The following is a 22,837-nucleotide window of genomic DNA, read 5'->3' on the forward strand; positions in this document are numbered from 1 at the left end:
CACGTTCACCAGTAACAGGGATTAAGACTTCAGTGTACCTTTCGGGGGGACACAGTTTAACGCATAACATGTGGGGTTCCCCAGAGTGACGGAAGAGGAGGGTGGAGCAAGGAGAGAGCAGCAAGGACTCCTTCTCTGAAATGAAATGAGAGGGCAGGACAGAGAGATGGAGATTCTGAGTCTGAGAAGGGAGATGAGGAAGCCCACTTCCTCCAGCAACTCACGTCTGTGTTTTATTAACCTCCTAATGGTTCACAAAGGGGGCCACAGGATTCATCAGAGAGCCCGGCCGTCCAAAAGCCCCACTGGGCCCCTTCCCCACCATCGTTATGCTGCGCCGCTGGCAGCTGCCGTGCGGGCCCCACAGCCTCGCTGCAGCATCCTGTTGTCCTCTCCTTGCCAGACTGTTGGTTGGCTGCCACCTAATTTCTTTTCAGCCTGGACTAATTTCTTGCAGTCCTCAGGCTGGTGGGAAGCATCCCTAACTCCCAAAGTCCTTCCATATGGCTCTCCGTCTGCAAAGTGTGCACATCCTCTCTGTTCTATCCTTGTCACAACACGGTGGTCCATAAACACTCAGGGGTATGCAGACCATTTCAGTGTTTTGAACTCCCCCTGTCCTTTTTCTCTGGACACCTGTTTCTGCTGGTTTTTATCAGTTCTGTTGGTCTCACTTCTCCAGATTTGGTACCCAAGGTTGAGTTTTCAGATAGAGAAGGATTAAGGAGTGTGGAGACACTTCAGAGGGAACCTGAAGCCTCTCTCTGCTGGTGAACACCTATGTCAGAAAGTCTAGAGCCTTCCCAGGCACACTTGAGGTCAGATCTGGGTGTGATGGGTCAGCATGGCCGAAATCAGCATCATCATCACCCTTTGTCATCCTGACCCTCGGGGAATGAGGGACCGTTACAAAATTGCAGTCAAGTGGCTGAGATTAATGAGGCTTCTGCTTATTAACTTAGGTCCCAGGCACAGCCTAGCCAAGATCTGTTCTTGCCACCACATTTCTGCATATTTGAGGAAATCATTACACTTCTTTGATGGTTAAAAGTCACTCAGGCTTTGCCCCCTGCCTCCTGACATTGCCTGAAGCACCCAGTAATCTCCCAGCAGTGCATCACCTGTCCCGTCTCTACCATTTAATTATATGTTGTCCTTAGTTTTCCTCTCCAATACTGACAACCACTTCTGAGAAAGCTCTGGAACCAGGGACCCAAGTGATACAGCTCATATTAAGTCTAAAGCTGAAATAATGAGAAAACCCAGGCATAGGCTCCAGCTGGGATGTGCTGATTTGTATGGTATTGAAGGAGGCCGCCTTGCCCAGGCATGAAAGATGCAGGGCTTGGACCCAGTGGGACTGTGGAGACAAGGGGGCAGGAAGGGGCTCATGAGAGCCATTGAGACTTTTTACCCAGCCTCATCTCTTGCCACCACCTCCTCAGACCTTATATTCCAGCCATGTAACCAATTGCAAACTTTGCCATTTCCTCCCAATATTAGTCAGAGCAAGAGTGATGGCAGGCAACAGACCCAAATCAGGCCAGTGTAGGCATCAAAGGGAACTTAATGGTTCATATAACTCAGAAGAAAAAGATGGTTACAGGTGCCGTTCCCTCTACCTGGAATACCTGCAAACCCCTGCCCACATGGCAAACCCCTACTTTCCTGTTAAGACCCAAGCCTCCCAGTACACACTTATCCACACCCACCCCCAGACAGAGTTGAATACACCTTTGGTCCACCTTCATACCTTGTACATGCCTCTATTATTTAACTTACTCATTGGTGCATTTCGTGAGTCCTAGTCCTTTAGAATTGCACTCAACTCCTCTTGGACTGTGGGTTTCCTGAAAGCAGGGATCATGTCCCTGTCATCTCAGGGTCTCCGGCCTCTACCGGGGACTTCAGCCCACTGTCAGGGCCTGAGAACTGCTGGTGGCCACATTCTTGGATGTTGGGGTGACATCAGGGCATGGCCATTCCTTGACTGGATAGAGAGGCTGAGGTGCTGGGGATGGAGGGCAGAACTTCATGCCACAGGTCACCTGACTCAAGTCGCTAATTTCTCTGCATTCCTTGCAAATCCCTCATACCACAAGCTGTCAGGAAGGACCCTGTGCATTCTATGTAGCAATGATTGGCAGTATTCAAACCGTAACATGTGCCTGGTTTGCCCAGATATATCACTCGTATTAAGTGTTTGGTTTTCCACATATTATACTTGAGGATGTTAAGAGGTCATGGGGTCCATCTTGAATTCCCTGGGGTTAAAACTTTCTTGATGATGCTAACATATCTCCAGAAGTATCGAACATGTTACCTTGTAAGGCAGTCCCTAGTTGTTAGGGGCCACATGCTATCTCCTGGAAATTCTGGCTGTCAGTCCCAGTTCTCTTCACTAGGACCACAAATAAAGAGGTCCCACCCTTTTCCAGTGGTCAGTTCACCTCATTCTCATTCATTTGTTCACTCATTTATACATACGTTCATTAATTCAGTCATTCATTTAAAAACATTGGTATGGTCTGTTTTGTTCAAGACAAGCACGTCCTCTGTTCTCATTGAGCTGTCATCTTTAGAGGGAAGAGACAGCAATAAAAGACTAAACAGATAAAGCAGGAGAAATAAAATTGCCACAAGAGCTGTAAAGAAAGGAAAATAGGGCAATATGGGGTTTGGGGCAAACTTCAATAGAGTGAGCAGGACAGGTGTCTTTGAGGAAATGCATCCAAGCTGATGAGTAAGTGAGGAGATCGAGGCCCCCTGGGCACCACTTGGGGAGGAGCATACAGGGAGAGAGTTAGAGGAAGAGAAGGTGTCAGTGTGGCTCAGGGAAGGTGAGGGAGGGAGAAAGGTAGAAAGTGAGGATGGAGAGGTGGGCAGGGGCCTTGTTGCCATGGTAAAGAGCCTAGGATCTGTTGTCAGAAAGAGGGAGCCTTCAGAGGGCTTTCAGCAAGGAACGGCTGTATAATTTTGAAAGAGCACTTTGAGTACATCTTGAGGTAGGTTTCCAAATCCTTAAAGACAAAGAGGAAGTGACCACTACTTTTATTTCAAAGAATCAGAAAGATTCCAATTTAGAGGTGAGTTCTAGAAGTCCTCGAGAGAAAGTGCCTCATAATATCTGGGACTGGAATTGGAGTCTCCCAAGATAGGCCCTCAGATACTCCTCCTGGAAGATGATCTTGGAAGGGCACCCTCTTTGTCTAGAGAGCCAGATCTGCTTCCCAACCCCAGCTCCGCCCCACCAGGCTATGTCTCTCTTATGAGTTCTCCACAAACAGTGAAAAACTGGCAGGCTAGCCAGCATGAGACCTTTAATTATTTCCTCCTGGGCAGAGTGGAGTTACCCCCAGTAAGACACCAAGTTTGCTGCCACTGTTTTCTCTGGGGAAAGTCACGCTGCTGGGTGTAAGAGGTGTCTCATTGTGAGAACCAGGGCCCTAGAAGACCCTCTGATCATCAAAGCAGAGAAGTAAAAAACGGAGAGACTCATAGTTTTGACTAAGAGGAAATAGAAAAGGAATTTATATGGTTTTTTGAAGGTGCACAGCCATTAAAAAAAAAAAGGCAAGCAAACAGCTAGTAAATATTTTGCCACACAGGACAGTGTGATAAAGGGCAGCATCCTATACACAGAAATCACGTCAGTAAAGAGATGTGGGCAGAATTTTACAGAAAAAAAAATGCAAATGGTTAATGGAAGTACTCAAACTCACCTAAGTCAGAGATATGCAAGGTAAGACAGCTGTGGGGATACAGAGTATCTTGGGGAAAGTTGCTTATCAAATTTAAAACATGTATTTTTTTGAATGTATCTTAAAAAAACTGCTGTGCTGGTGGAGCTGCCGTGATATAGACACTGTCGTGTACAATAGGTGGTATACACGTTTAAAAGATTTGGGTACGTTTGGGTACTTTAAAAAAATAATTCATACCCTTTGAGCCCGTAATCCCACTTCTTAAAATCTATCTTAAGGAAATCGTTAAAAAGGAAGGCATTGATTTGTGTGCAAAGATATACGTGTGTGAAGTATTGGAAGTAGCCTACTTGATAATAGTGGATGATAACTTGACTTAATTATGGTATATCCATTCAGTAGACGCTTAGGTGGCCATTAGAAAGGATATTTTTGAAGATATTTTGTTAGGAGAAATGCCTACACTATAATATGTGGAAAATAGGAAAGTAATAATTAATAGAAAGCATGAAGTCAATTATGAGTATGAATGCAATTATATACATTAAAAATAGATCATTGGATTGTAATGTACATATAAGGAAGTACATACAAGGTTATTAGGGATTTTCTCTGAGTTGAGAATTACAAGTAATTCTGTTGACATTTTTGTGTTTTCAAGGGTTTTTTTTGTTTGTTTCACACAATGAACATGTGTTACTTTTACAATCAAATGAAAGCAGAAAATGGCTATATTTTGTCAGTGCTCTCTATTGTCATCAGATCCCTGTTAGAGACCCGCCACTCGCTCCTTCTTTCCTTCCCTCTGTTGCTGTAAGAGCCAATTAAGTGGAGCACAGGAACAGGAAAACCAGAGGAGGGACCTGGGTGCGACCTCCTGCTCTGGCATGGTTTTGCCTGGACACATCACTGCCTTGCTATGGGCCTCAGTTCCCCCATCTGTTAAATCCATTAGTTGGACTGGTTCAGCTCTAAGAATGCAATAAGGATATAGGCGTAATAATTCCAAGCCTCTAACCCAACTACAGAGTGATGTGATTGACCATTTCCATGAGCCCAGTGTCAGCCATACCCAAGATGTCAGCATCCACACGTCTCCTCTGGGATGAGTTACAACTTCATGGGCGAGACCCTTGCCATTTCCTTTAGGGACGAGGAAGTAATATTCATGCACATCATTGATTCCTCCAACACATACTTACTACACCCCATGTATGCTCCATGGTGCCAGGCCCTGGGGTGTACAACGAGACCCAAGCTCAGAACAATTTGGGAAATGTCTGCACCTGCTGCACATTCTTTCCTTCTGTCTCCACTGGGACAAGTCCTTCCCATTTGACGGTTATTTTAACTTACATTTGAATTATTTTAAAGAGAAACAGTTTATTTGAAGCTAAGTGTCTTAACTCTGGGTGAGACAAACAGATCATACCATTTTGAGTGTAAACCACCCACCCATTGGGAAGCTGATTATCTCATGTGAGCTAGAAGTGAGGAATCTAGAAATAGGTGGAACCTTGGCAGTGTGAGCAAAACAGTGTGTGAATCCACCTGGAGCCATGTGATGGAGGGAAGAAGAGTATATGGACTTGGAGTGAGATCACCTGAGTTCACACATGGCTCCCCTGCTTCCCAGCTTTGTGACTTGGGGAAGTTTATGACTTCTCTGAGCTGTGTGTTCCCATCTATAAAGTGGAGAAATAGTCCCAACCTTACCCAGATCTGCTTGTAAGTGCTAATCAGGATCACGTCTCCAAAGGGGCCCAGCAAAGAGCCTGGCATGTTCTTGGCCATCATATTAATACTCTTGCTGCTTTCCAGAGGTTGCTACTTGAAAGGGACATGTTTGAAATATACAGGGTATATATAAATATATACATATTACGTATATATAGGTGTATATATATATACATACCATGCTGCATGGTAGTTGAGAACTAGGGCCATGAGGTTACACGTATCTGACCCTGCTATGTACCTGCAGTATGTCTTTTTGAGCAAGTGACTTAATCTTTGTGAGCCTCAGTGCTATGCGCATAAAATGAACAAACCTTTTGGAAATTTCTTTAAAAAAAGAGAGAGAGAGAGAGAGAGAGAGTTTTGTTCGAGCCCCAGTTATGACAGCTGCCAGGGACACACGGTTTTTAGAAACAGGAGAGTGCTCCAGTAAGGAAACATTTGATGGAGAGCTATATGCATTTTTTTTACATAAAATTTACAAAATATTAGTCAAAGAACATTTCAGAAAGTTGCAGGCTTTATCTTAAGTTTCTAATAATTGCAGGGCTGTATGACTTTAATCTTACAGAAACCAGGGAATTTTCTTACTTTTTCCTATCTTTTGTGTTTAGAATGCTCCTTTTTTTGATTATTTTCTTTAACAAAGCAGATATACACAATGTGCACTCAGGACAGAAACAGATCCCATGCGTTGAGGTTTTGCTGAGTCATTTTGACCTTGGTAAATGTTAAAGTATAGCTTCCCTGGGAGCCTGGAACACACAAACATAAAGGTGAAAATTCCCTTTATCGGTGCTCATCTGTAAAATGCAGTTGCTGGCAGCAATGCCCACGTCCTTGGGAAGCTATGAGGATTCAGTGAGGCAATACGTGCTGCCTAGTAAAAACGGCAGTGTATTCACTGAGTTATTTGGTCCATTTTCCTCTGATTGTAAATGAACGTTTGTTCAACGTAGAAAATCTAGAAAACCACCTAAAAAAGAAAATGGATAAAATGTGAGTTGTTTTCAGCCCTTTGATTCTGTAGCTGCTGTGTGTTTGCAGCCAACTGTCCCCCTCCACACTCCCCCACCCCCTCCCCATTCTGGCCTGAGAGCTCCCTGCTGGCAGCAACCAGGCCAGGTCAGTGCTATCCCCAGCAGGCTGTGGCCCGATGCCCTGGCCTTCCGTCAGTACCCAATGTGGTGACACTACTGCCAGCCCCTCTCTTTGCAGATCCTTCAAGCCAGACTTCATCCTGGTCCGCCAGCATGCCTACAGCATGGCGCTGGGCGAAGACTACCGAAGCTTGGTCATCGGCCTCCAGTACGGAGGGCTGCCTGCTGTCAACTCCCTCTACTCCGTCTACAACTTCTGCAGCAAGCCCTGGGTGGTAGGTGATGGGCCAGGCTGACCTGGAGTGAGGTGGGCGGCAGTGGGTGGCGTCCCAGCCCTGAAACGGGCCCGTCCCATCCTTCAGCATGGAGGCCTCAGTAATGAGTCTTTTTTAAGCAACTCAATAAGCAGGCCTCTTCTTGTAATTGTTGCCTAAGGAATGCGATATAACAACATGGTACGATACAGTGTTATCTTATAAATAACATTAGTGGTAACATTAAGGTACCTTACTGTTCTTACTTATATTAAATCATATCACTTTTGTTAACAGTAGGCATTGTTGAGCACTTACTGTGTATTAATCTGAAAATCGTGCTGCCTGGTGCTCAAACTATGGCTATCATGTGAAGTGGACATTACTTCATTTTACAGAAAAAGAATCTCAGTTTCTGAGCAGCTAAGGAACTCACCCAGGGTCATGTAGCCTGGGAGGGGTGAAACCAGAACTTGAAGCCATGTCTCTTCAACCCCCAAGACTGATTTTCCCTGCTTTGTATTCATTAATTTCATTTGTCCCTTGATTTATTAGTCTTCATTCAAATGTTACCTGTAAAAGAGGCTTCTCCGAGGATACCACTCCCCCAAATACTCTCAATTCCCTTACCCTGCTTTATTTCCCCCCAATACTTATCTCCATCTAGGATGATATATTTATCCATTCTTTTGTGTATTATCTGTTTTCCCTACCAAAGTAATTCATTCATGCAACAAATATTTATTCAATGCCTACTATGTTCCAGGCACTGTTCTAAGTCCTAGGAACATGGCAGTGGGCAGATCAGACCCAAATCCCTGCCCCATGGATCTTATATTCTAGTGACCAGGGGCACATGCAGTCTATTAATAAATATGCCCAATATGTAATATGTCATAGAAGTGGTTCATAAGGGAAAATTTTTGAAATTTTGAAAATTTGAAAAATTTTCAAAAGGGAAAATAAAGCAGGGTAGGGAGATAGGAAATGTGGAGGCTGGGGGTACGTACTGTAGTGTGCTCTGTGAAGCTCTAAGCCATCTTGTCTCTTCCTTTATTTCCCTCTGCTTGGCCTCCTGGTGGGAGGGCAGTGGTCGAGAACATGGGCTCTGGAGCCGGATTGCCTTAGTTCCAGGAGCCTCAATTTATGAGCTGTATCATCTTGAACAACTTGTTTAATCTCTCTGAGTTTATTTTCCATATTTGTAAAATGATGATAATAATAGGGTCATCCTGGTAAGGTTGTGAGTTAATACAAGTGGCTGCCACAAAGTACACACTCAATACATGGTGACAGTTATTATATTCATTCAGTAAATAGTGAATGCCACAAGGTCTCTGCAGAGTTGGCGCTCAATATTTATTGAATGGATATATACATTAATTTAGTAGATATAGATAGTTTTTAACCACTGCTATCATGGCTCTGGTCTCTTTATTCTACCCTGAGATTTTTGGCCTATGGCATCCCAGATTCTGGAAAGGGACCTAGATAGCATTAGCCCACACCCCCCACCTTGTTTTTCCACATAGACATTGTGATGGTAGCAGCTACCATTCAGTAGCACTGTGTGCTATGCTGAACTCTTAACATACATATTATATTTGATCTTTAGAGCCACCCTGATGAGTAGATTTTGCTAATGTCTCTATTGTACAGATAAGGAAACTGGAGCTGGACATCTCCAAAATTCGTGTGCTTGATCATAGAGTTACATATTCTCTCTAGACTTCAGCATCCTTATCTGTAAACTGAGAGATCCTCCATCATTTCTCATATTTCTGAGATCCCTCAAACCCTCTAACTGGACTCCATGTTGCATCACACCTGCAGACTATACCCCAGGAGTTTGCAGACCAAGTCTAGTTGTAGGAAGTTCTTAAGTTACCCATTCTCTCTGAGCCATTAGTGTTGACTTACTCCCAAGTCAAGTCTGGTACAAGACTTGGCATGCCTTCTAGCCATTGGACACCCACCATAGGCCACAAATTGTAGCATTCTTAATCCTGATCAGAATTTTCCATGCCCTTCCGACTTATGTCCACCAGGAGTTCCCTTTTGCTTTCTGGATAAATTCCAAGGCTCCCAGGGATCTGTCATGGATCACCCTTCGTCCTCCTCTCTCACTGTCCCCTGGATCCAGGGCCACAGCTATGACAGCCACTGAGGGTCTCCAGTGCGTACCTGAAGTGCCCTTCCATCTTCTCTGTGTCATCTGCTCCAGGGAGTCATCCTGACCCCTTCTCTGTTCCTCTTCTAGGCTTCTCAATCCCCTTGCTTTCCTCCAGCAAGGCATTGTTATCTCAACCATCTGCCCACGTTGTCTCCCCTCAAGGCCTGGTCTTCCATGCTTAGCTTGTTATCCCAATATTAAAGCACAGTGCCAAGAACAAAATGAGCTCCCAAGGGTGCTGGGTGGTGTGGGCTGATGGAGAAAAATTTAAGCTCAAGGCCTGCCTTTCAGAAGCTTACCACCCAGCTCTGGAGATGTTAGCAACCTCTATGGTGAAACCAGAAAGTGTTAAAGCAAAAGGAGCCAGGTGTGGAAGGGATGCGGCTCGAGCTGCTGGAGAAGAGTATGGTTGTAAAAACAGAGAAATCAGAGATGACCCTAGAACAATGCAGGAGTTGGAATGCCAACTCTGAAAATCTGTATAACTTTTGACTCCCCTCCCCAAACTTAACTACTGATAGCCTACTGTTGACTGGAAACTTTACCAATAATATACATGCTCAATTAACACATACTTCATATATTATATGTATTATATGTTGTATTCTTACAATAAAGTAGGTGAGGGAAAAGAAAGTGTTATTAAGAAAATCATAAGGAAGAGAAAATACATTTACAGTACTGTACTGTATTTATCCAAAAAAAAAAAATTTTTTGCATGTAAGTAGACCTGCACAGTTCAAACCCATGTTGTCCAAGGGTCAGCTGTATTTATGATAAATAATAATATCTAACATTTAAGTGCCCCTAGGGACCAGGCACAGCTTTTAATACGTTGCATATTTAATCCTTACAACATTGGATCTCTTGCTTTCTCCACTTACAAATGAGGAAACTGAAGCTCAGAAGCCTGGAGCAACTTTCCAGGCTTATGGGGCTAGTTAAGTGGTGGAGAATTTGAATCCAGAGTCTACACCCTAAACTGTTAGGTAGTACTACCTCTCTAGAAAGAAAGGCTTTGCAGGCTGGAGACATGGCATGAGTGTCAGCACGTTGTGCTCGTGTGAAATGTTGAGGGGGTAGTAAATGCTCGTCAAATGTAAGCGAGCTGAACTCAGCGGCCTGGCAGGAATGAAGGGCTTATGCAACCAGATAATCGAGAGGATGAGATTCCAGCCAAGGAATCTGGTCTTCATCCTGCAAACAGGGAACATCTACTGCCGCTCAGCTCAGAATAGTCTGATACTGGAGGTCTGGGATCAAGTGGGAAGTTCCACCATACTGGATAACAAAGATTGACCAATGTTCTTTCCTCTTCTCTCCTAGTTCTCTCAACTCATTAAGATCTTCCATTCTCTGGGTCCTGAGAAGTTCCCACTTGTGGAGCAAACGTTTTTCCCCAACCATAAGCCAATGGTGAGTGCCCTTTTTGACTCTGATTATCTTAATGATATGGAATGAAAACAGATGTCCATATTTTCAGTCCTGTTGGATGGAGGAGTGGGCTGAGGGCCACTCCCTGATTGCCTGGGCTCTAAGGAAGAGTTGTGATGTCCTGTGAGAATACCTGGCTTTCTTAGGGAAAGAATAAAGTCTTCAGGTGAAATTTTAGGTAGCAGGACAAATGACAAAGGTGGATGGCGTCCCTTGGGATATTGGGAATTTTCAGCAAATTCGGGGACAACTTGAGCTGGCATTTTGGAGCCAAACGCTGGTAATAAAGATAAAAGATGTTTCAAAGGTTGGATGTTGTTTCCCTTGAGCCCTGGGCAGAACCTGGTTCCAACTTTTATTTTGATAAAAGCTGTTGTATTTTGTTTGCATTGATCATCGAAGGGCACTTTCCTTGTGTGTTCCCTTTGCTTTCTGACTTATGGATGTACCTGAGGTTGTCTCTGGGAAGTGGTTGGAGCTTAGCTTGGAGCACATGGTCGAGCCCATTCATAGGACAGCTGGGTGGGAGGGGTGACATCTTCCTGAAAAGGTGGAGAGCTCTTTATCCCACAACCAAAAGAAGTTGGGTGGAAAGAGTTCTGGGCAGCTGGAAATAGCCTGTGATATATCTGCTTGTGTGTTTGGTGGTCTTCTTAAACTGGTCAAAGGAATGCAGGGCCATGTCCCCATGCTTGCCATGTAAGGAATGTGAATCTTGGGCAACAGTGTAGTTAAAAAGGTATCCGAATGTCCCAGCTGGGGACTGGCCTGTTCGTAGAATCCCACGCTCAGGCTGCTGACCTGGAAATTCTACCACACGAGTGGTAGGACTGCAGGCCCCAGGTGGGGGCAGTCTAAACAGGCAGAGAGGTTTTTCCATTGATTATCTTTCCCTTATATCTGATCCAGTGAGAGTCATAGAATCCAAGATATGCTGGTTGGAATAAGAAGGGTAAGTGGAGGGACGCCTGGGTGGCTCAGTCAGTTAAGTGTTCACCTTTGGCTCAGGTCATCATCTTGCAGTTTGTGGGTCCAAGCCCTGAGTTAGGCTCGTGCTGACAGTGTGGATCCTGCTTGGGATTCTCTCTCTCCTTCTCTCTCTGCCTCTCTCTCTCTTTCAAAATAAATTAATAAAATTTAAAAAAAAAGAAAGGTAAGTGGAACCTGGCATATTCCAACAAAGTATGAACACTATAGAGAAAATTCAGGGATTATCATCAAACCAGAATTAATTTAAATCCTAGTCTGCCAGCATACTAGGTCTTGAGCAATGAGTTAACCTGAGTCTTGGCTTCCTCAGCTAAAAACTATGGATGATAGTGGGACAACCTCATTGGGTTGTGGAAATTTAATGCAATCGTGTGTAGAGTGCTGTGCCTGATATATGATAGGTGATCAAAGTAGATTAGCTTGAAATACGGGCAAAAGCTATACCCTGGATCATTGTCAACAATGGGATGAAAGTTGGGTGAGGGGTATGCAGCCAACCCAACTCATTGAGGATGACAGGTCCAGCTGTAAGCTCTGGGAGGGGCTCACGGCTATAGTGGGACCTCTCGAGTTCCTAGCATTTCCAACTAGGCCAAGCCATACTTGGAATTTCAGGCAGGTGTTTGGCATCAGGCACTGATGTTTGCAACCTTCCCCTCTCAGTTTCATGGTGTGAGATTCTTAGATGAAAACAGGGAAAGCCAAGTCAGGGCTCCAGTCTGGGAATACTTGAACTACTAATAGTTAATTCGACAGGAATCCAGATTCTGTAGAGCTATGGAGAACCCTGGCCATAGAAACAGGGAGCAAGGTCAGTGCTGGATTAGCAGTTGGGGGGATATCTAGAATGCCTGCTCCTACCTTGGGAAAGGACTGGGGAAGGGTGGGCTCAAGCCCTAGAAGTGAATGAAGGGAGGGGAATGTTCATTTGCCTGCAGCCAGGACAGGTGGGACCAGCTCCCAAGGCCCTCTGCTGTCTATATTACCCCCAGTGGCAGTCAGGATATAAGGAGGCAAGGGACTACAGGTGTGTGATAGAAATAAAACCATTTTACTGTTTAGAATAAAGGACACACTATAAAAAGTGAACATTATGCAACATTACAGACAATATACATTCACGGAATATAAAATTCATAAATAACATGGAGGAAAACTGTAAACAGTGCTACAAAATTTAGCAACAAATACATTCCTTCCAGACAGGGTTTTCTCTGGTTGGTTTCTCTCCATCACTTCTGGGTCTCAGGACAGCAGACTGGCTAAGGGGAAAGGTGAGGGCATGGGAGGATCTGTGAAGCCCTTCCCCCGAGAGCACGAACCGGTCTTAAATTCTTTCCCTCCTCATGTCTCCCAAATGCTAATTTTTGGAGGCTGTTGATATCCACCTCCCCTACATTCTCACACTTTGTTTTGCTTCTATCATCAGATTTTTAAAGTGTTTTCCTTGTGTAAAACTACTGTAGTGATATTTTTATTTTTGGTAGCCAGGAGCCAAACTCTTGGGTGCCATCTTGGGGTAATCCATACTGATGATCATCAAACACAAGATGAAAGGCTGGGCAGGGGAGGGCACTTGTCTCCTAGGGGCCACAGTGTTTCTGAGACAGAGCTGTTCCAATAAATCATTTGTTTCTTTAACTGTTCAAGAACGATCATATGAAAAATGATATTCATGGGCTGTACCATGACTGCCATGATGTAGGTCTGGAGCTGGGTGATGGTAAAGGATGGGAGTCTCTGGTATTATCTACCCAGACAGATGGAGCACAGGTCTGAGAGGAGAGAGCCCCAGGTATAATGCTTTCTGGATAGGGAGGCAGAAGAGATGGCCAGATGAGGCCAAGAGGTCTTGGAATCACAGCTCCCATGGCCCTGGGTTTTTAGAAGAAATCATGGCTTCCCAATTGAGTGGTCAAAAATAAGGGGGGAAAAAGAATGGGAATGACCAGCAGACTGCCCAGTGCCAGTTGATACAGAGCAAGGACATGGATGTACTTGCTGTTTTCCCTCCTCCTTCCTACTCCAGAAAGCACTGGGATGCTGATGGGGAGGAGGAGGGATTAGTGTCAAGTGGTAGTTCCTTCTCATTTCTCCAGTTCGCCAGTCTAGCTGCCTGCACAGTAGAAGTATTTTACCCTCCATTCCACTTTAGAATTTGATTCAGGAAAATGGCGGCATGTGGGTTTCATTTTTTTTTTCTCTTAAACACAATGTACACATATTAAAGCCTACACATGACACAAGATTTAGCAAAATAAAACGCTCACGATATGATTGAAATACGGAAGTGTCTCAGCTACATAAATGACTTTAAATTATACAGTAAGTGAACAGGTGAAATAAACAAAGCTATAGCTTATAGAAAGCTCAAAAACCGCCCTCTGCCAACATCGCTTTGCAAAGGACCCTTCTTTGCCCAGGACCTGCTATTCTCTTTGACAGGTCCTGACAGATGGGACTGTGGTTCCACCAACATTTCTACAGGGAAACTTCAGATGATTCATGCTCAGGCCTCACCCCAGGTCCCTCCTTGTGTGAGTGGAGGTGACCCCATGAAGGACCAAGAATGGCCAATGCTTCATAGAGGGGATGCTGATGTCCAATTGTGAGAGGGCACTTGTGTGGTTGGGTCAGGGGTTCCATCTTGTAAGACTTGGAGGTTGAAATCAAGAAAATCTCAGAACACCAAGGACTTGGGCTTACCCTTTAAAGACCACTGGTCCGCTGACCTCAGCTCCTTTTGCTTACACAGCTGCATTGAGAGGGCAAAGCCTCCCGTTTCCCACCTGCCAAATGGCATGACCATAGGGTGAAAGGTACAAGATAATCCAATGAATACCATGGAAACTGGATGCCTGCACTGCCTTCCCACTCAGGAGTTCTGCCAAATACCTTGCCTGGGTATTTGCATGTGTGTGTGTCTGTGTGTGTGTGTCTGTGTGTGTGCAAGACATCACAATGTGTTGTCTGCTTCTTTTTTTAAATCCTGTTTCAATTGGCAGCTCTGTTTCCTAAAGTGGAATGAACTGAAGATACAAATACTAAGAGGAAAATAGCCATAATCTGAAAGAAGAGACAGAGTGATCATGTTAAATGTCACCATCCTACCACCCCCAACTCTGTGAAATATCCATTATCACCTACTCTTGGCATCTCACTTTCAACACTTAAACTGAAAATAATTTTATTTAATCAGAGAACTTATATTATAGTTTTATTTCAAAAAAAAAAACAAAACAAAACAAAAACACAACAAAAACCCTACAGCTGATTGCAGAGTCAGGCTTCCCTAGTGACCACCGATTTTAATCCCATGAGGTGAGGACCTCAGGAGATGGTGTTCGCCCACCAGTGAGCTGGGAGAAGAGCAGGCTGTCCCAAAATCCAGGAAAGTGGCTGTCTAGCCAAGGCAGCTTTCCCTCCTGTGCCCAGGCCCCTGACCCACACTAACTCTCATTTCTCATCTGAGCCAAGCCAGTAAGGCAGTTAAATGAAGGCCCCAAACATGAAGCAGGAGAAAAGGAGAGGGACAGAGGTCAGATGACCCCAGTTAAAGGGATGTCGAGGGTGTTCAGGATTTCAAATTTTAATTAAAATGAAAAAAAAGTCAACTTGGAATGTCATGATTTTCTTCAAACAAGCAACGACAACAAAATAGAAGAGATTATACTACTGGCATATTTAACAGCATTGAACAGAATTCTGTGTCCTGTAAAAAATTAGCTTATGTCCCCGTGTGGGTATATGCAAATGTGTATACAAACACATCCCCCTAGGTGAGCTAAACCCTACTTTGGAAATAGTATTCTCTACCCAGCTCTACTTGACTATATCTGTGGATAGTGTACGATGTGTGTATTCCTCCGATTTACATAAAGGCAAGCTCCCGGCCAAATCTACCAGAGTTTTCCAGGAGGAAGTCTTGTGGGAGATAGAGAGAGGAAAGACATTCATCTCAGTCTTTCACCTGAGCTTTTGTACAAGGCAGGCAAATTGCCTCCTGACCTCAGGCAGATGTTTAAGTCTTCATCAACTAAGAAAGTTCTGTTATTCTGTCCTGGCTGCTTGCCGGACTCAGAAACATCTGGTCAACCCCAGCATCACTGGGCTGGGGGGAATTGAGTGTGCTGCACCCTCTCAGACCCTCTCCTGCAGTTTCTTCCTTCCCTCCCTCACTCTTACATGCAGACACAGACAGACATAGTCTGGTTGGACAATGCAGTAGCATCTCCTCAGTGTATATGGTCTTCTGCGTACCTTGAGTCTATCTGCTTGCTGCCCTGGACTCATCCTCAAACAGTTGACCTTTCAGCAACTTCCTTGTCTGTGTCTTTTATGTACTGGGATGGAGGACAAGGGTCGAGGGAAGCGGGTCTGGGAGATGGTGAGGTGGGGGAGAAGAGAGAGGGGTAGGTGTTACAATGCCCAAATGGGGTAGTTTTTCGGTTTCTGTTTCCCTAAAAAAATAGATTATATCATCACGAAGAAGAGGAGTGTGCATTCCTCATTCTTTCTGGCATGGCACCAAAAATTCCCGCGTGGAAATGGGTGATGTCAAAACCAAAAAGGGGCAGGGTGGGGCCAGGAGGATGGTTCCAAATAAACTCCATATGACAGCATAGACTTTTCCTTAAGTGTTCGAAGTGCTAAATTTGCAAGAAAACAGGCACTAATGTCATTGTCATCATCTGGGAAGAGTTAGTGTCCGAGGGAAGCTCAGCGGGAAGGGAGGGAAGGGTGGGGAAGGGTCTGGTGCTCAGGGGTCTGTGGCATTGATGATGCTTTTGTCCGGGGGCGCCCATCCTCGGTACCAGCTGCAGTAACCACCCTTCTGCCGGATGCAGGCATAGTGTTTGGACTGGTAGCCAGGGTAGCCGAAATTGGAGAGCATATCGGTCCAGAGGCACTCGTTCTTGGAGGTCACAAAGCAAGGCAGGTAGTAGCAGGATTTGATCTGCAATTAGATAACAGCCAAAGGTTGGTGGGCTCTGCTATGGTGGCCCCAGTCCTGATGCTTGCTCCAGTCTGGATTCAGAGCACTGCAGGTGGAGCCCAGCCACATCAGTCCCTTGGTGAAAATAATGTAAGTAACACCCACTAACACCTACCGAGTGCCACTGTGTACCAGATATCCTGCTAAGTGCTTCTATGCTATTCTCTTTAGTTCTCATAACAGATCTATCTCCCTTTACAGATAAGGAACCAGAGGCTCAGAGAGGTTAAGGAACTTGCTCTGATTTACACAGCCAGAAAGTGGTGGAACTAGACATTTGAGAAAACTCTTCTTTCTCAAGTGGTAACAAGCAAGGATGAGAGATCTCAGCTGTTGTGGAAACTGAGGAATTAGAAAGATTAAAGCATAAACTTTGAGCATCTAGCTGCCATCGACTAGAAATCACATGAGCTGTGTGAAGTCGGGGAGCTGTGTGACCTAGGGCTTGTTACTTAAGCTCCCTGAGCCTCTATTTTCTTATCTGCAAAATGAGCATAGTAGTAATAAACACTACACAAAGTTGTGAGAATTCAGTGAGAGAACTGCCCAGCTCCCTCCCACAGCAGGCAGGCTGTGTGCCGTGGCATGAACTCTGTGCTTGAGTCAAGGAATTGGCCCTGGTTAGACCTTCTGCAGCATTTGGTATCAGTAGTCCTGTGCCAGCTTGCCCATCAGTGAGGCAGCTGCCCTGGTGAACTCACTTGGGACTGCTTGCAGGACCTGCCACTATAAGGATCTGGTACCTGCCACAACCTTGAGCCACAGGAGAGGCCAGGGACACTGAAGAGTCCTCATGCCCCAGCTGCTGCCAAGTGGGCAGCCTCGGGTGGGCAGATTATAGCAGAAAGGCATTCTTCCCCCACCTTCTTCACCACTCAGCCAGGGGGCAACATTCCTCACCACCCCTGTTCACACCCGACCTTCTGCTCTGGCCCGACATGCAGACCCTTCTCAGCACAAGGGCCCAGTGCCCAGTACAGCAGGAACTGATGTTTCTGGGGGCCGTGAGCCAGCACCTCCCCTGCCTGCCCTCTCCAGGGATTACCTTGCAGTTACAACCCAGGTGATACCGGTAGTTGAGCCCCTTGCGCTGGGAGAGGGTGAGCTGGTCCCACCTCTCCACGAAGTTGCACAGTCCTGTGTACATCTTACCGTCGTAGACGCGGCCTAGAGGAGGAAAGAGGACAAGAGGAGAGTTGTTGTGTCCAGAGCCCAGCCACAGGGCTGGTGAGAAAGAATTCTCACCTACTGAGAACCCACCTTAGACCAGGTACTGTGCTAAATACTTTCCAATCCTGTGATTTTACTTCATCCTTCCTGATACGTTTTAGGGAAAACTGTGTCCCCATTTCCCAGGTGGGGAAAACAAAGCTCAGAGAGGTTAAATGACTTGCTTCTTAAACCCATGAAGCCCTAGAGTTGGGACGGAAATCAACCCTTCCCGTCCCCATCAGTGGTTTCTTGGTTTTGTTCTTGTTTTTTCCTTTCCTACACTGACTGCCTGTAGGTGGGTAACTTTCACAAACAGACCTAATAAATAGGTTGACTGTGGGGGTATAGAGGAACAGGTCCTAGCAATCCCTTTTGATTTATATAGTAAAGCTGAGAATGTGTCAAACTAGACAAAACTCCGTTTCCGTCACAGGGCCGGTGGCGGCGTCCACACTAAAACCCAGCTCAGTGTAGAGCCTTGAGCTCCTACCATAGGCCAAGCCAAGTGCACTCAACACCAGACAGTCCTTATAATTCATTGGGTGAAAAGCCAAAGTCCTAAGGACACTTCTGGGTCAATCACTCCTTCTCTAGCCTTCTGAAGTGAAGGACTGCTGGACCTTGGCCAAACCCTGACCTAAATGCTAGAGTTGGCTGTTACCTGTCAGCAGGTACTGGTACTTGTTGACTTCTAGCTTGAGGCCACAGAGACTTTCAGAAGCTTCTGTGTGGATGTACTGCACGTGGGGCATCTTGGTGAAGCCTCGGTACATCTGTGGGCAGAAGGAACGTCATGAGAGCAGGACCAGGGCTCGGAGAGCCTGCTGTCATTTGTTCTATGGCAATCTGACTCCCTTAATCCACTATCGTGTGGCCACTGACCTCCCCAGCCATTTCTCCTCCTCTTGTCTGAGCCACGGTGGTGCCATCCTGGAGAAACCTTCCCATACAGCCAGTTACACCTCCCATTTCAACACACCCACAGCACCGCACCAGACATATGCTCTTCTCAGATCCCAAACCTTTCTAGAAATCCATACAATTTGCTGTGAAAGGGGTCCTTGACCACCTCACCAACCTTGACCCCCACGTTCCGAAAAGGCAGATGGCCAGCATTCTGATGACCCCTCCATGACATTTTTCAGTGTATAAAAGCATTCCATTTACATTCCCCTCACTGTCTCCTCCTAAGAACCCAAAGAGGTAGGCATTCTTGTACCCATTTTACAGACAAGGACTCAGAAATTGTGTTTGGTTGGTGGAAGTTGAACTCAGGGCCAGGGTTCTCCATGCTTTTATCTTTCTGAGCATCTGTTGAAAGCACTGGTTTCCTTTACCCCAGGCAAAGCCTATAAACATGTATACAAAATTTCTAGATTTTTAAACTAAACACTTTATAATTGTTAAGTTGAACTGTATGAAAATGCTGATATCTGGCCATTTTTATCTACAACATCCTCTAAGACGGCGGTTCTCAACTGGAGGCAGTTTTATCCCCACCTCAGGAGACATCTGACAGTGTCTGGAGACATTTTTGATTGTCACAAACGGGAGGGGGTGTGGCTGCTACGGGCGTCTGTGGGAAGAGGCCCGGAATGCTCTTAAATATCCTGTAATGCATGGGATAGCCCCTGCAGCCAAGAGTTATCTGGCCCCAAATATCAGTGGTACCAAAGTTGAGAAATCCCACTCTAATATTAACCCCCATAACGTCCCCATGAGACAGGAACTATTTATGCCCATTTTATAGGTGAGGATCCTGGGCCCCAGACAGGTTAAGTGGCTAATCTAAGGCCTTATGGTTGGCAAATGGCAGAAGCAGGACTCCAGATGGGCACATCTGCTCCAGAGCCCATGCTCTTAACCATTATCCTATGGTCTCTCTTCCTGTGGCCTCACAGAGTCATGCCCAAGGGCCTCTGATATAGGCAAATGCTATTTATGGCTGTTGCACCTCCTTTATGTGCATGTGCTCAGAGCCACTGGTATGACCGTAACGAGGCTGGACCCACTTGGTGATTCTAGGTCATGGCCACGAGTCTTACATGGGTTCAGATCTGTCAAGGAATCTCTGTTAACTGTGTGAGTGGGTGAAGGTAGAAGGGGGCAGTGAGGTGTTGCCCAATCCCATTATCCTCCCAGCTCTCAGAGCACACAGGCCCTGGATGGCTGGTGGTCTCCAGGGGTTTACAACAGGACAACGTCTCTCCTTTAGCTCCTGGCATGCGTTATTAATTTACTTATGGTAATTAATAAAAAGCTAGACATCGCCTCATTGGTGTCTCATCTAAGTGCCTCCCATTTGTACTAATGGGCCGGGTTTTCTCCTTACTTTCTATTAAGTGGGGACTGGATGGTGGGGGTAGGTGGTCCACGAGGACCTCCACCATCATAGAGTGTCTGTTGGACCCACAGAGTTTGGGAGCCTCTGCCTTTTTAAGGGGAACGCTGCCCTAATTGTGTGCAACCATCAGTGCAGATGGTTTTAATTTACCTGGCCTCTCTTTTAGCCCTCTTCTCCCGAGAGGCTCACCAGCTGAACAAGGAAACGCAGCCAAGCACTGTGAGAAGTGCTGTCCACACTCAGTTTTCAATTATGCCGTGGGGGAGCAGGGGCGGGTCAGATCGTACCCCCCACTTCCTCAGTGATGGATGGTGCCTCTCTGGCTTTAACAGGAACCATGCTTAAGAGCACTGCTGTGTGCATGCCATCCAGTGTGGCCTTCCAAGAACATTCCCTGCACTCCCCCTGTGCCCATCAGCTTCTCCTCTGGTGTGGATGTTCCTTGAGTTCCTGGCAAATGTTTCAACTTAGTCCTCGCTCTGAGATATTGCAGACCCAAGGCCATCAGAGCCTCAGTACATCCTTGTTGGTATTTCCCCTTCATCTCCTTTCTGCTTTATGAGCGAGGATCAGTCCCTGTCTAGGGTCCAGTGACTTCAGCTGCCCAGTTCTCACTCCTTTGGAATTTGAAGGAATCTTGATTTTAACAGGGCTTGTAGCACTTGCATGCAGTATCAGAACTTTACTACATCGTAAGTGATTGGGTCTGACAGACACAGCACTGCCACTTAGCGTCACTTTTGAGTGTGACAATATGGTAAAGGCAGATGGTACTCATTTCGTTATCTTTTCTTTATAATGATCCCCTCTTGACCTAAATATTGATCCCAAAAATATCATTAGGTCTATATGCATAGAGACTGAGAATTGGTTTGGCAAATTTAGGAAGACTGTAATACATTTGTAGTGTCCTGCAATCAGAGTATCAGAGAATCTGAGAATTGGAAAAGATGTTAAAGGTAATCAAATCCAGTCAAAGCACTGGAGGATTAATGGTAAACTCTGGTTCTGGAGACAGACAGCCAGTCTGATTCTTGTCTCTGCCACTTATTAGCCATTTGGAAAGCTACTTTACCTCTTTGGGCCTCAGTTTCTTCACCTGTAAAATGGGGTAACGTATTACTCCATAAAATGTTTTTGAGAATTAAATGACTTAGAATCGTGCTTGGTGCACATTATTCACTAAAAGTTAGCTTAAAACTAGTTCTACTGAAATTTCTATCAGCAGAGGGAAAGGTTTGTTCCTCTTCTTTCCATGGCTCTTTGCCCAACCTTATCTTTTAAAGCAGAGGTTTAAAGCTGGATTGAACTTCAGACTAGGCAGGTTGTTCTCTCTCTCTCTCTCTTTCTCTCTCTCTCTCTCTCTCTCTCTATCTCTATCTCTTTCTTTCTCTCTCTCTCCAGCTTTAGTGAGGTATGATCAACAAATAAAAATGCATATATTTAAGGTATACAACAGGCTGTTTTGATATATGTATACATTGTGAAATAGTTACCACAATCAGGATAATTAACACATCCCTCACCTCCCATAGTTACCTTTTGTGTGTGTGTGAGAACACTTAAGATCTGTTTTCTTAGCAAATTTCTAGTATTCAATCTGGTATTGCTATTATTATTTTTAACGTTTATTTACTTTGGGAGAGACAGAGGCAGCGATGGTGAGAGAGAAAGGGGGAGAGAGAAAATCCCAAGCAGTCTCCACACTGCCAACACAGAGCCCGATGTGGGGCCTGAACCCATGAAAGCATGAGATCATGACCTGAGCTGAAACTAAGAGTCAGTCACTTAACCGACTGAGCCACCCAGGTGCCCCTCAATCTGGTATTATTAACTACAGTCACCATGCTGTACATCAGATCTCCAGAACTTATTCATCCTACAGAACGGAAAGTCTGTACCCTTTAACCAACATTTTTCCCCATCTCCACCACCCCCAGCCCCTAGTGACCAGCATTCTACTCTGCTTCTGTGAGAGGTTCAACTGTGAGTTCAGCTTTTTTAGATTCCACATAAAAGTGAGATTATGCTCTATTTGTCTTTCTGTGTCTGGCTTATTTCACTTAGCGTAATGTCCTTCAGGTTCATCCATGTTGTCAAAATGAAAAGATATCCTTTTTTAAGGCTGAATAATGTTCTATTGTGTGTAGACACACACCACATTGGACTCTATGAGCCTCTGGGCCTCCCCTCTTGGTAGTATGTACACAAAAGTTCTAAGAAGTTAGCTTCCCTTGGGGTAAAGAGACAAATAATGTAAGAAAGAAGTTTCTGGATCTGGGGGCTTTGAGTATTTCTTATGGAATGCCTGCTCTTCACTCTACATTGACAGCATGAAATGTCATCACTATGTCAAATAATTCTGGCTTGGCTGCCAGAGATGAGAACTGTGCTGGGTGCTGTCTTACATCATGAACTCCTTTCAACCCACAACTTATTCTCCTTTGCAGACCAAGAACCTGAGTTTCAGAGACATTAGATGCTTGACTGAGATACCAAGTGTACAGCCTTTCTCTTACAGAACAGGCTGTCTAGCAAGGGGTGGGGGGCAGAGCACATGACAATGCAGGCAGTCTCTGCTGAGGGCTGGACGAGAGACCCAGACCAGAAAGAGTTACAGGCATTGAGAAGAGAACAGTTCCCTGTGGGCTGGAGGGTCAGAGAGGCTTCCAGCTGGAGCTTCAAAGGCGAGACCTTGCTATAGTGCTCATTTGATTAGACAGACCACTGAAGGAAGGAAGTCCCCAGGGGCCAAGCATTCCAATTGCCCAGCAAATCTGTCCTGCCCAGAGTCAGGACATGCAAAGCACATGACCAGTGGGCCTCCCCATGGGACCCTCCCGGGACCAGCTGGGACATAATGTTCCCCACGTGCTGTCCCCTGCTGCGCCAG

The 22,837-nt window shown here is 45.4% G+C and overlaps 2 protein-coding genes across 3 annotated transcripts in view; one reads left to right on the forward strand and one right to left on the reverse strand.

Annotated features, from left to right (window-relative positions):
- The window catches only part of SYN3 (synapsin III), a 466,097-nt gene that overhangs the window by 146,998 nt on the left and 296,262 nt on the right, over positions 1 to 22,837 (forward strand). For both annotated transcript variants that reach the window (XM_019446702.2, XM_019446703.2), the window contains exons 5-6: positions 6,660 to 6,816; positions 10,295 to 10,384. In XM_019446702.2, coding sequence (XP_019302247.1) covers positions 6,660 to 6,816; positions 10,295 to 10,384 — 247 coding nt within the window. The remainder of the gene's footprint in view (positions 1 to 6,659; positions 6,817 to 10,294; positions 10,385 to 22,837) is intronic.
- The window catches only part of TIMP3 (TIMP metallopeptidase inhibitor 3), a 59,362-nt gene continuing 48,947 nt past the window's right edge, over positions 12,423 to 22,837 (reverse strand). Inside the window, exons 3-5 of the mRNA XM_019446716.2 lie at positions 18,262 to 18,373; positions 17,434 to 17,555; positions 12,423 to 16,349 (exon numbers count right to left, since the gene is read on the reverse strand). Coding sequence (XP_019302261.1) covers positions 16,152 to 16,349; positions 17,434 to 17,555; positions 18,262 to 18,373 — 432 coding nt within the window. The 3' untranslated portion in view covers positions 12,423 to 16,151. The remainder of the gene's footprint in view (positions 16,350 to 17,433; positions 17,556 to 18,261; positions 18,374 to 22,837) is intronic.

Source organism: Panthera pardus, unplaced genomic scaffold (genome assembly GCF_024362965.1).
Source record: "Panthera pardus isolate Hobbes unplaced genomic scaffold, ASM2436296v1 HiC_scaffold_6, whole genome shotgun sequence".
Classification (NCBI taxonomy): domain Eukaryota; kingdom Metazoa; phylum Chordata; class Mammalia; order Carnivora; family Felidae; genus Panthera; species Panthera pardus.